This window comes from Elephas maximus, chromosome 14, assembly GCF_024166365.1.
Source record: "Elephas maximus indicus isolate mEleMax1 chromosome 14, mEleMax1 primary haplotype, whole genome shotgun sequence".
Taxonomy (NCBI): domain Eukaryota; kingdom Metazoa; phylum Chordata; class Mammalia; order Proboscidea; family Elephantidae; genus Elephas; species Elephas maximus.
Window position 1 is genome coordinate 29,091,346 of NC_064832.1, and position 13,397 is coordinate 29,104,742.

The 13,397-nt window shown below is 38.4% G+C and overlaps 1 protein-coding gene across 4 annotated transcripts in view; it reads right to left on the reverse strand.

The window, feature by feature from the left end:
• The window catches only part of SETDB2 (SET domain bifurcated histone lysine methyltransferase 2), a 103,118-nt gene that overhangs the window by 51,398 nt on the left and 38,323 nt on the right, over positions 1–13,397 (reverse strand). For 2 of the 4 annotated variants that reach the window (XM_049853008.1, XM_049853009.1), the window contains 3 exons: positions 10,987–11,324; positions 6,882–6,970; positions 341–6,057 (listed from right to left, as the gene is read on the reverse strand). The exons of 1 other annotated variant lie outside the window; for it this stretch is intronic. In XM_049853008.1, the coding sequence (XP_049708965.1) occupies positions 5,940–6,057; positions 6,882–6,970; positions 10,987–11,324 (545 nt within the window). In that variant the 3' untranslated portion in view covers positions 341–5,939. Of the gene's footprint in view, positions 1–339; positions 6,058–6,881; positions 6,971–10,986; positions 11,325–13,397 lie in introns of those variants that run through there. One more of the 4 variants, XM_049853010.1, reaches the window with a different exon arrangement.

Below are 13,397 nucleotides of genomic sequence, written 5' to 3' on the forward strand. Positions count from 1 at the left end.
GCAGCCTAGCGCTTACCCACTGCGCCACCAGGGCTCCTTATGATCTGTGGTAACCCGGCTCCCCCTGCCGCCGGCCCGCCTACCCATCCGCCGGAAAGCCTTGAGCGAGCAAGACAACTCAGGTTTGCAGGTAGGGCTTCTCATTCAAACAGAAGTTCGGGTTTTCCCAGATGCGATTCGTAGGTTGTATTGCTTTAAAAAAGGCAAAAACACCAGGCGCTCCCTGCCCCGCCTCCGCTGCCGTCGGAGGGAAGGTGGCCAAAGCGCCTAAGCTCAGCCAGAGGTTCATCTGTTTTTTCTCCTAAAAAAATTTTATCCCACATTTACCCCGAGTTTGGCCTACATCTTAAACCGACGCAGAATCAACAAACCCTAAACCCAGTTGCCAATAGCAAGCCTTTATTTAGCACCCATGGGGTACACAGCACCATACAGGATGAGGTTTTCAGTGCATGTAACAAATATAAATGTAGAGAACATAAATGCATGTAATTATAGTTAAAAAGTAAGTTGTGAAAAGCAGCATATAATTGTTGGCGGTTTGCTGGAAGGATTAGAAGAAAAATGTTTGGGGGAGTTGCATCTTGGGCAGGTTTTAAAGGGAAGAAAGGATGCAAATGGGGTAAGGGAGGAGAGAAGCAATATTATTAAAAAGGAACAACTTAGTCTTGACAAACAGGGATGGATTACAGAAGCAGAAGTGAAGGGCTGCAGTACAAGGGGATACGAGCAGACCCTGGAAGGCAAGCTTCTGCCCTCTAGGCAGAAGGATGGAAGCATATTAGTTCCCAAGACGAAAGGAAAGCCCTAAAGAAATTGACATTAGGGGGTTCCCCGGCAAAACAGCTCAGCTCTAACATGGTGAAGCTCCCAAAGAGCCATCCCAGCCCTCCTTAGAGTTTATGATCGATCAGCTTTTTGGTGTCCCACTCTTCAACAGGAGTAGACCATCAAGATCACTAGAACTCTGGAGAAAAATCGTAATATGAAATATAAAGACTAAAGCCAAAACAACAACAACAAAATTCAGAGAATAAACCAGTGTCACCGAACGTGTGTAGAAATTGTTGAATGGAAAACTAAACTGCTGTGTAAATCTTCACTGAAAGCACAATAAAATATTATTTAAAAAAATCACTTACATGAGACCAAACTGTCAACAATTACTTTAAAACAAAGATGAGAATGTGAGGGGGCAAGGAAACTAGATTAATGGAAAGTGAACAACCAGAACAGAAATAATGAAATATTCACACATTGTGATGAATGTAACCAGTCACTGAATAACTTTAGAAATTGTTGAATGGGAACCACTGCTGTGTAAACCTTCACCAAAAATACAATAAAATACTATTAAAAAAAAAAAAATCAGGGAATAAAAAGTGAGATCTTAGAAATTAGAAATATGAGATCAGAAATGAAAACACAATAGACAAATTGGAAGATTAAGTTGTGGAAAGCTCCCAGAAAGTAGGGAAAAAAGACAAAGAGCTGAAAATTAGAAGAGAAAGATAAGAAAATTAGAGAACCAATTCTTAAGGTCTAACATCTAACAACAAGAATTCTATAAAGAGAGAACAGATGAGAATCATTAAAGGAACAGTCCAAAAAAAATTGCAAAAGCTCAAGAACAAAGTTTTTGGATTGAAAGAGCCTGCTAAGCACGCAGTCTGACAGATGAAAAATGGACCCATACCATTTCACGGGGTCATATCACTATGAGATTTCAGAACATTGGGACAAAGGTAATCCTAGAAGTTTTAAGACATATAAAAATTCGTTATACAGGCAGCCCCCGACTTAGGATGTATTTGAGTTACAACGAACCACTTAATGACCATCAGTTTTTATCTTTTTTTTTATACCTTACTGTAATATATACTACATGCAAGGAAACCCTGGTGGCGTAAGAGTCAGCAGTTTGAATCCACCAGGCACTCCTTGGAAACTCTATGGGGCAGTTCTACTCTGTCCTATAGGGTCGCTATGAGTCAGAATTGACTTGACGGCACTGGGTTTGGTTTGGTTTGGACTACATACAATGTCGCAGTGTGTAATTTGCTGATGTTATCATTCTCAGATGTTCACTCCAAGATGTTCAAAGATCAGATTTATAGATACGGATAATAAAAGATAGTAAAAATGAAAAGTAAAAAAAAAAAAAAGTTATTCGACTTACATCAGAACTGACTTATGGAGTCGTCGGAAGGGAACCCCATTTTGAAGTCAGGGACTACCTGTATATACAGAAAATACAGGACACTTATCTGACTTCCAATAGTCACCCTGGAAGCTAGAAGGCAAGAATGGCTTCAGACGTCACAGCAGCAACGCTAGAAGCTAGCAGACACCTTCAAAATAAGGAGGCTAGTTGAGAATTCATTCTATACCCTGTCGAAATAGTAATCAAATGTAAGATAAAGTCATTTTCAAACATGTCAGGTCTCAAAAAATTTACCTCTTATTTTTTCTTTCTCAAAAGCTACTGCAGGACATGATCACTGTTACGTGAGAGTAAATCAAGGAAAAGGGAAATAATGGGATTTAACTGGAAATAGGACCTCTGACAGGAGACAACAGGAATGTCTAGGGTACTGGTTAAAGATAGCAGCTGCGAACCGGTCCAGATTGGAGAAAACTGCAATCTCAAGAGACTTCTCCTAAAAGATGAAATTATTACCTCATGTGTTTGAATGTCAAGTTGATTCCAAAGGCAAATCACAAGAAGTACGGCTGATCCACAACAGTCTATCCTGCATAAAAGTACCTCCTATACTGACCAAGTTTCTTCACTTTATTTTAGTGTATTGTCAGATATTTCTGCATCCCTAGGGGAAACAATGGACTTCTCAACTTTCTCCATTTGTAAACTGTTGAGTTATAATTCCCTTTAGCTAACTCTTTAGTTTCCCATCCTCAAATAATTTCAAGTTAAATATTCACAAAGTTGAATATTTTGAAAAAATTAAATTGGGTCCAAACTTAGATTTTTGTTTGAAAGGTAACTAAACAAAACCCATACATCCAGAAAAAAAAAAAAAAAAAAAAACTTACTAAAAGCCAGAACTAATTTTAATCACACCTTTTCAAATTAGTATTCCCATTTGGGTTCCAAGGGGACCCAAATGTACATCTCTCCTACTGAAAAAAACTAGTTTTGACTCTTGGAGCTCCCAGGCCCCTTTCCCACTAGATGACCAGGACTAACAAAGTAACTCTTCTATTTTCTTTAGAAAAACAATGTGTAAATCATGCCCAGGAGATTCCAAGGGGCTGTTTAAGATTTTGCAGTTCAGTAGAACTCTGGCCTAAGTAAGCCAAGTTTGACTAGTTTTTCGGTTTCCTTTTCTTACGGCTCGACTCTACCTAGAACAAAATATGCAAGTTTCTCCAGGTGTCTATTCCCTCTTCTTCTGTGTTTGTATTAAAGTAGTGAAAAGAATTGGTGGAAAAGAATTTTCATCTCAAGAGTTTGCCAGAATCTTCCTCATAACAGAATTTTCCCCCTCCTCTCTCAAATGGTTGACCACAATTTATTTATCCTTGTTTCCAATGGATATCCAAGTTATTTCCAGGTTTTTAATTACAGTATCACTTTAAATATTATGATACACGTCTTCAGATACAAAGTTGTGTTTCCCATAGTTTATATCTAGGAGTAGAATTGCTGGATTAGGGTGTATGCACAGTTCAACTTTACTAATGGGAACTCTTTTCCAACATGTTTCTTTTTAACACTCAAAATTTTAAAATCTGCCAATTGAGTGGGTGTGTAATGGCATCCAACTGTGGCTTTAATGCCCGTTTATGGTTTACGCTGCTCTTTCATGGCTTCAATAGTTTTCTAACTCTTTGAACTTATTTTTATAACAGGTTAGTTTTCACCTGCTTTGTGGCCATAATTTTCCAATAAGCACTCATGATCTTATTGGAACATTACTTTTAATTTCCCTCTTTTCTAATATCTTTGTAGGGTGTTTGGTCACAGTCTTTTACCGTTTTGTGTTTAAACGAAACAGGCTTTGAGGAGGATCTGTGTAGGGGAAGCTGAGCCAAGGTAGCTTTCCTAGCTTCACAGTCTACGGGTTCTCTCCGCTTTTTACTGAAAATGACCACACACACCTTCCTTAGGACTGGTCTCTGTCCTAGATTGGAAGGCAGTTCTTACAGGGTATTTCTGAGATCGTCGAGGGCTTAGCTGCCCTAGTAAGCCTAATCTTCCCATGGCCCTTTAGTGAGTTCTTTGGACTTTATTGCATTCACTCAAAATTGGTGCCTGAGGAGCCTTCTCCCAGCTTTGCTGGTTGTTCTTACATTTTTTGGCCGAGGATTCCATTCTGAGTGGGGTTCTCTCCTCTCACAGGCAAGTCCTAGAGTTCTTGGGGCCCTGGAAATCCCCTTTTCTTCCCAGTGCTATCTTCACACAGTCTTGGGTGAATCTTGCTGTTGGAGGTGATTTGGCCCCAACCACTCATCTTCTGGGTTTTGGAGCTATCTTGCCACTAGCTTTGGTGAAAAGGTAGTTTTTCTTCTTTTGCTATCCTAGTTACTCTTTTTAAGAGTGGATTTGGAAAGGCTTAAAACCTATGCTGCCCTCTTGATTTTGCCTCCTAAAGTTTCCGTTAGTTGCTCTTCCTCTGTGAGACTAACCTCGTATTCCTGATATAACCCTAACGTGGTCATGATAGTATCTTTTTTACACACTGTTGGATTTTATTTGCTAATATTTGTTTTAGGATTCTTAGATCTATTTTCATTAGTATTATTGGCTTATAGTTTTCCTGCTTTAGACTGTCCTTGTAAACTTTTTGGTATCAAGGTTATACTAGCTTCATAAAACGAGTTGGAAAGTACTTTCTTCCCATGTTTCTATACAGAAATCTAAACCTGATTTTTAGAGGCCTATACTAGGAACTCTGGTGGTTAAGAGACTGGTTGCTAATCAAAAAGTCTGCAGTTCAAAACCACCAGCTACTCCTTGGGAACCCTATGGGGCATCCAAGAGTCGGAACCAACTTGACAGCAACAGGTTTTTTTTTGGTTTATAAATATTAAGTGATTCTGTCCAAGGCTACAAAGCCCATAAATGCTAAGAGTTAAGACTTGGATTGCACGTTTTGTTAATTTAGGGCTTTTTCCACTATACACATGGCACTGCTTTATCTTTTATTTCTCTATTGCAGTTACCTTGATAGGGTCTACTTTTGAACCAGCCACCACATAAAGGTCTTTGTAAAAACCGTCACAGAAGAATAGTCCATGATTTTTTGCTCCAGTTTAAAAGCACATCATGGAAGGATTCAGACTGGGAATGAATGCATAAACAAAGTTAAATGTAAGAGAAGATGAAAGAAGGGCCAAAAGTAGGTTAGAAAGCAGTGAAGACACTTATACTGATGCAAACAAAAAACTGAACCAATAAGCAACTGGACATTATTATGAAGACTTAATTGCTTAACTAAAATTAACCTGGTAACAACATGGGTCTCATGATGGTAAATGACTTGCTAGAAATTAAATATAAATAAATTTTTGTAGGTAAAGAGGTGAAATATGGCTCTTTGGGGCATGGATTAAAAGATAATAACCACAAAGCAACAATAAGAAATACCTGAATTCTATTGTGACATTTGTTTCTCCTAATATTTACAATTTACAAATAAGTTACAAATTGTACAATGAATTTCAAATATACCCTTCCATCCCACTTGTGTGAAGCTGAATAAAGAGATGCCCTAAATGTATCCTTATTTTGTTCCAAGCATTTCTAACTCACACAAATAAAATAGAAATAAAACATGAGTCCCCTGATGAGGGTAAGTTGAGAGGCATTAGCTTGATGGGCCAAAATCTAAATTAATTCCATGACTGATGATTCTTCTGGATGGCTCTAATTTCAGCTCCATAAACTAATTTCAGGAAAAGCATTAGCTACATATTTATAGTATTTTTTTTCTACACTTATTAGCCCCACACTGGCAGAGGATTTCCTTCTCAGGCATACTCCCAGCTTCATAACCATAATCCCAAGTTAGTTCTGTTCTTGCTTTCACATACCTAGAAAGTAGAAATTAAAAACAAAACATAAATCAAGCTGCGTCACTACTAAATTAACTGTGCTTGATTATATCAATTTTTACATTACGATCATTAACCGTTCTCAAACTATGATCTATTCTCTCTTCCCCATCCATTTTATTAGTAATAATCACTTGAGTTTTATTTCAAATTTATTAAAATCCTCAATGTTATGGATTGAACTGTGCCTCCCAAAAGACATGTGGAAGTCCTAACCCTCCTACCTGTAGATATGACCCTCTTTGGCAATAGGAGATTTCTTTTGTTGTGTTAATGAGGCCATACCAGAGTAAGGTGGGTCTTAAACCTACTCACTTCTGAGTCATCTTTTAGAAAAAATCCACCCGCTTTGTGGTATTTGTGTTAAGGCAGCACTAGGAAACCAAGATATAATTTCTTAAGTAAGAAGGAACTTGTCATTACCCATGAAAAAGGAAGTGTGTTTTGAAAACAGTGGAACTAGTAATGTGTTAAGGCTTGCAGTGTGAAAGTAGTCAGGAGGATAATTCTGACTTAAAGCACATGTAGCACTCTTGTTATTTTTCCTCTGAATTGAACTGTGTAAGACCTGACAGCCTTACCCCTAAGTGGGAAGAAGAACTGAAATTTCAGCTGCTCAAAATTTTGACTGAGAATAGTTTGGGATAAATATTCCAGAACAGTAGAAATTTTGGGGTTATAGAACATATCTCCTTTTTACATTCTATACTTTATAGAACGTTATTGAAAAACACAATTTGCTACTGTTATTCCTAAAGTCACAATTTCAGAATTCAATCATGTAAGCAAAATCAATTTCAAACCTGTTGGTGAAGAATGCCACCAATGGAAAATTTCTGTCGTGTGTTTCTACAAAGACATTCTGTACCAAGAGATTTGGGCAACAACTATGCTGTTAAAAAAAAAAAAAAAAGACACAGAGATTAGTTTAGAACAAGGTTTGATGTCTTTTGCTTTAAGCATTAGAATACCATTCTGTTTCCAACACATCTTACTTTTTTTTTCCGACTAATATATAAAATATCACAGCTCATGCTACTTCTTTTAACAAGCTGGAATCCATTCAGAAAAATCCTATTCTGACACTCTTGTATCTTGCTGGGAGAAATGCAAAATGGTACAAACCCCTATAAAAGATAATTTGTTCATATGTATCACTATAATCATTTAAAATGCATGTATTCTTTGATTCAGCAATCTCACATCTGACAATGTGATACTTCTGCACATGTATAAAATAATCTATGTACAAGATTATTCACGGAGCACTGTGTTTAAATACAAGTTTAGAAAAAACTCAAATGTCCATACAGAGGATTGGTTACATAAACTTCTGGTATAACCACACGGTGAAATATACGCAGCTACAACCAAAAACATACAAACAAAAAGAATGAGGAGCACCCTCTGTGTACTGATGTGGAAAGATCTCCAGGATATACTGTTAATCTAAAAAGCAAGGTAGAGTTTCCAAGGAGCGCCTGGCAGATTTATATTTACTTGTATTTGCATCAAGACACACTGGAAGAATACCCATGAAAATAATTATTGCTTAAGAGGATGAAGGGGCCCAGTACTTCTGAAGATGTGGCTTTTTATTTCATTTTAATTTGTGAATGATATGAATATATTATGTACAAAGAAAGAAAAAAGAAGAAAGCAAAAAAAATCAAAGCTGAGATTTTTCTCCACAAACAAGGGAGGGGCCCAGGATTGGGATAAGTAAAGCAGCCATAATGTTCTTCTTGTGCGGCCACACTCATGGTAACTGATGGGAAACGAAGCCAAAACGTTCCTTTGTTCCACACTCCCTTCCTGGCTGCCTGTTGTGATTTCTTCACACAGTGTACAGCAGGAGTCAAAGAGCAATGGAGGATGTGGGCAGGGAGCAAGAGGATTCTGTTCCTTATTAATCAAGTAACCTCCTAACTAGGAAAGATAAAAAGCCAAATAAGCATAAAAAAAGTGCTTTGGTTTTAAAGATTTTCTGACTTAATAGTATTTTCTCAGTGGGCAAAGGATATGAACAGGCACTTCACTACAGAAGACGTCCAGGGAGCTAACAGATACATGAGGAAATGCTCACGATCATTAGCCCTTAGAGAAGTGCAAATCAAAACTGCAATGAGATACCATCTTACTCCAACGAGGCTGGCATTAATCCAAAAAACACAAAATAATAAATGTCGGAGAGGTTGTGGAGAGACTAGATCACTTATACACTGCTGGTGGGAATGTAAAATGGTACAGTCACTCTGGAAATGGACTTGGTGCTTCCTTAAAAAGCTAGAAATAGAACTACCATACAATCCAGCAATTCCACTCCTTGGAATATATCCTAGAAAAATAAGAGTCTTTACACAGATATATGCACACCCAAGTTCACTGCAGCACTGTTTACAACAGCAAAAAGATGGAAGCAACCAAAGCACCCATCAACAGATGAATGGATAAATAAATTATAGTATATTCACACAATGGAATCCTATGCATCAATAAAGAACAATGATGAATCTGTGAAACATTTCATAACATGGAGGAATCTGGAAGGCATTATGCTGAGTGAAATTAGTCAGGTGCAAAAGGACAAATATTGTATGAGACCACTATTATAAGAACTCGAGAAATAGTTTAAACACAGAAGAAAATATTCTTTGATGGTTATAAGAGTGGGGAGGGAGGGAGGGAGTGGGGTATTCACCAAGTAGTTAGTAGATAAGAACTACTTTAGGTGAAGGGAAAGACAACACACAATACAGGTGAGGTCAGCACAATTGGACTTAACCAAAAGCAAAGAAGTTTCCTGAATAAACTGAACACTTCGAAGGCCAGCATAGCAAGGTTGGAGGTTTGGAGACCATGGTTTCAGTGGACATCTAAGTCCACTGGCATAATAAAATCTATTAAGAAAACATTCTGCATCCCACTTTGGAGAGTGGCATCTGAGGTCTTAAATGCTAGGAAGTGGCCATCTAAGATGCATTAATTGGTCTCAACCTACCTGGAGCAAAGGAGAATGAAGACCACCAAAGACACAAGGTAATTATGAGCCCGAGACAGAAAGGGCCACATAAATCAGAGACTACATCAGCCTGAGACCAGAAGAACTAGATGGTGCCTGGCAACAACCAGTGACTGCCCTGACAGGGAACATAACAGAGAACCCCTGAGGGAGCAGGAGAGCAGTGGAATGCAGGCCTCAAATTCTCATAAAAAGTACCAGACTTAATGGTCTGAGACTAGAAGGACCCTGGAGATCATGGTCCCTAGGCCTTCTGTTCACCCAAGACAGGAACCATTCCCAAAGCCAACTCTTCAGACAGGGATTGAACTGGACTATATGATAGAAAATGATACTGGTGAGGAGTGAGCTTCTTGGATCAAGCAGACACAGGAGACTATATGGGCAGCTCCTGTCTGGAGATGAGAAGGCAAAGGGGGTCAGAAGCTGGCTGAATGGACACAAGAATAGAGGGTGAAGGACGGAGTATGCTGTCTCATTAGGGGGAGAGCAACTAGGAGTATATAGCAAGGTGTATATGAATTTTTCCATAATAGACTGACTTGATTTGTAAACTTTCACTTAAAGCACAATTAAAAAAAATTTTTTTTTCTCTCCTAATGGCATGTAAAATCATCACTCAGCACATGAAGTATGCTGAGTTCACTCTGAAGCCATCAAAGGGATTGCCTGTAAGAATTATGGGCCACACATGTGTTTCCCCCTCCTTCACCTTCACTACAAGGAAAAAGTCAAGGCTTCCTCACAGGGAGGAAGGGGAACTCTGATAGATGGGATCAAAGAGAAAAATTAAGGCCATATCCAGGGACAGTATGCTACAGTGGAGCTTTCCAAAGGACATGTAAAGGGGATCAAAGTTCTTGTCCTCACTTTTCACTTTCAGGGTTGTGCATCCCAGAGAAAAGGGGGCACGTGGCAGGGCCTGGCTTGGCTCACACCCAGGTGGTTCAGTCCACAAATACAGGAGAGAACATACAGACATTGGGACCAGAGGCTGAAGATGGTTTTTCTTGGAGGATTCCTGTGACTATACATTCTTTGATATCCAAGTATGATGGTGAGAGGCAGGATAGGACAGGAGCGTATTGGGAAAGCTACAAGGCAACTCCAACTCCACCCCACACAGGAGATCTGACCAACAATACAAATGATGTTTTTTATCATGAATATGCATGAGTCTTAATCCTAAATTAACCTTAAAATTACAGAAATCATAAATATTTCCCTATATAAATGAAAATAAATATAAATACGTCCCAAACATACACACAAATAGAAAATGGCTATGGTTTGGGAATAAGGAGTCTGAAAACAGAAATCTGACAAACACACTTGTTTTCTACACTAAGCTAATAAATCATTCAAAACTCAGTGAAAGTGAGAGTAAGTAAAGCAATTAAATTCAGCTGATATTTTTTGAACAGTTAGAGGCATTTCTGAGTAAGACCTATTATTTGAGTATATAAGACTCAAAGGAGAAACTTAGTCTGTGTCCCATTGGGGTTATTTGGGAAGTAACAAATTGTGAAAACCTTTCAATAAACTTAAATAATTCCCTTCTTATATGTTCACATTTTTTACAGTTTTTAAATTAATTAAATGCTTACTGTATATGCTAGGCACTGTTCCGAGCAATTCGCATATATTAATTCATTTAATCCCCACAAGACAGTTACTATTATTATTATTTCCATATCTTGGAGGGGAACCGAGGAACAGAGAGGTTAAGTAACATGCCTGAGGTCATACAACTAATAAGAGGCGGAGCCGGAATTCTAATCCAGGCAGTCTGGCTTTAGAGTCTGTTAATCATATTCTCCTAATGACTTTGCTAAGAAGCACAGAAAAAAAGTGGTTTAAATATGAATCTTAGCTCATATACTTACATTAAGGAAGCGGCCCACATTTCCTTCTTTTGTGGCATCCAGTAAAAATACACTCCCTTTGTTGAACTTCCTTAGATCATCGGATGAAGTATATTTGGTTTGACATGGCAACTCTTCATCATAAAAGACCTGCTGATTTTGAGATGCTGGAGAGTTTTCCTCTTGGGGATTTTGTGTTTGACCCTCAGACTTTTTTATTATCCTCTGGTTATCCAATGTGGTTGCTTGGTTACACCTGCCCTCTGGGGGAGCTTCTTTACATTTAGTAATATCTATCACATCTGATTCAATGAGCAGATTCTCTTCAGAATCTTCAACTTGGTCTGAGCTTGAGTCCTCTAAAGGAAATTTTGGAAAGAATTGTCAGGAAATTCATTTGGTTGAGCAATAACATGGAGATTAACCAAAAAACCCATTGCTATCAAGTCGATTGCGACTCATAGCAACCCTAGAGGACAGAGTAGAATGGCCCCATAGAGTTTCCAAGGAGTGCCTGGTAGATCTGAACTGCCGACCTTTTGGTTAGCAGCTGTAGCACTTAACCACTACGCCACCAGGGTTTCCTTGAGATTAACAGTATTAATTAAATACTAGTTGCTTTAATTATTGCTAATCCTTATAATGTGTTAAGGTAGGTAGTATAACTCTAATTTTACACATGAAAGCCTTGAGCCTCTGAGGGGTTAAGGGATAGCCTGACCCACAATACTAATGAGAACTGCAGTAGCAAACGCAGAAGTGTTTGGCTCCAAAGCCTGCCTTCTTTGTACTACATTGTAATGCCTTTTTATGAACCTACATGTTGTGTCCTTGTTATTCTGTTTAACCTATACTACCTACAAAGTGGCTTTCCTCTCTCCCCAATTCTGGAATCTGTATTTAAATATATTCTGAACAGCTGTAATAGAAGTGGGTGCTTAGTGAGCTACTCTAGGCCTATAAGACATCACTGAGAGGCCTGAGAAAATCCTGTCAGAGCCGACCTCTGCAAGTTCAGAGAGCAACAACTGTATTACTGTGGGTTTTGTATAGTGTTTGGTACCTTTGATAGATGACCAATTACATTTTTATAATCAATAATACTTTAGAAATAGAGGCACTGCATAATCACTTTTCACACCTGATAAGGGAAATAATTTTTTGAGACTATTCGGAAGTATGAATATAATTAGCAAATGGAATAAATAAAATCACCTATTTATTTACAAAAAGCCACCTTGTACAAACTAACTCAGTGGCACAAAGAGATTATATTTCTCCAGAATGAATGTTCATGATTGAATCATTACTGTTGCTGGTTGCTGTTCCTAAATGTACTGATTTTTTTTAATCATGGGTGACCTGTGAGCCATAAGAATATATAATCATGATTTCTGGAGTACCTGCTATATACACTGCAGCTATCAATGAAAATGGCAGAAAAACCAAAAGCAATAGTACTTATTATGGCTTACATGCATTAAATGGTAAAATAGTTATAATGCAGGCTTATACATAAAATGTGCTTTCTTGGTAGACTTTTTCTGTCAAGGAACTGTCCCATTTCCCTTGAATCTCCATCCTTTAAGATCAGGTGTGGAGTTGAGGGTACAGATGAAAGAAGGCTCAAAGGGAGAAGAGGTAGCAGTGGCTGGTCAGTTCCTTAAAAACAGATACCTCTCAGCGATGTCTCCCTCCCTGCTCAGGTATATACTGAAATGCAAAAGTATCAAAAATCAAGTTTGCCCAGTTATATATTAACTATGGAATTGATATAACAGCAGGGTCTGGTAACTCTGAAAGAGAAGCCCTAAGGGCAGCAACATTTCAGCTTTTTGTTGGAGTCATGCCGAACATCCCTCTCAGCAGTGCTGGCCGACTACTGCCGGAGCCAAGAGTGAGCTGTCTTCATTTTTATAGGAGCCCAACATAAAGAGTTAGAAATGGCTTCTTTGGACAATGGTTCTGAAGCTATAGGTCATACTTATGGACTCTGTAGAGTCAGGAGTTGTCTAACCCACCTCATGCCACCATGCATTAGCTGATTGTTGGCACCCAGACCAGAAGTCAGCAAACGTTTCCTGTGAAGTATGTATTTGCAGGCCATGTGATCTCTGTTGCAACTATTCAACTTTGCTGTTGTAGCCAGAAAGCAGTTAAAGACAATATGGAAATAAATGTGTGTGGCTGTTTTCCAATAAATTTTATTATAATTTCATATAATTTTCAAGTGTCAGGGAATACTACTATTTCCTTCAACTATTTAAAAATGTAAAACCATTGTAAGCTCTTGGGCCACACAAAAAACAGGTGGCCGGTTGGATTTTGCCTGCAAACCATAGTTTGCCGACCTCTGATCTAGACACGTTGTAACTTTCATGAGGAATGCAGCATGTCCATTACAGAGTCTGAGAAAATGAGTCACAAGTACT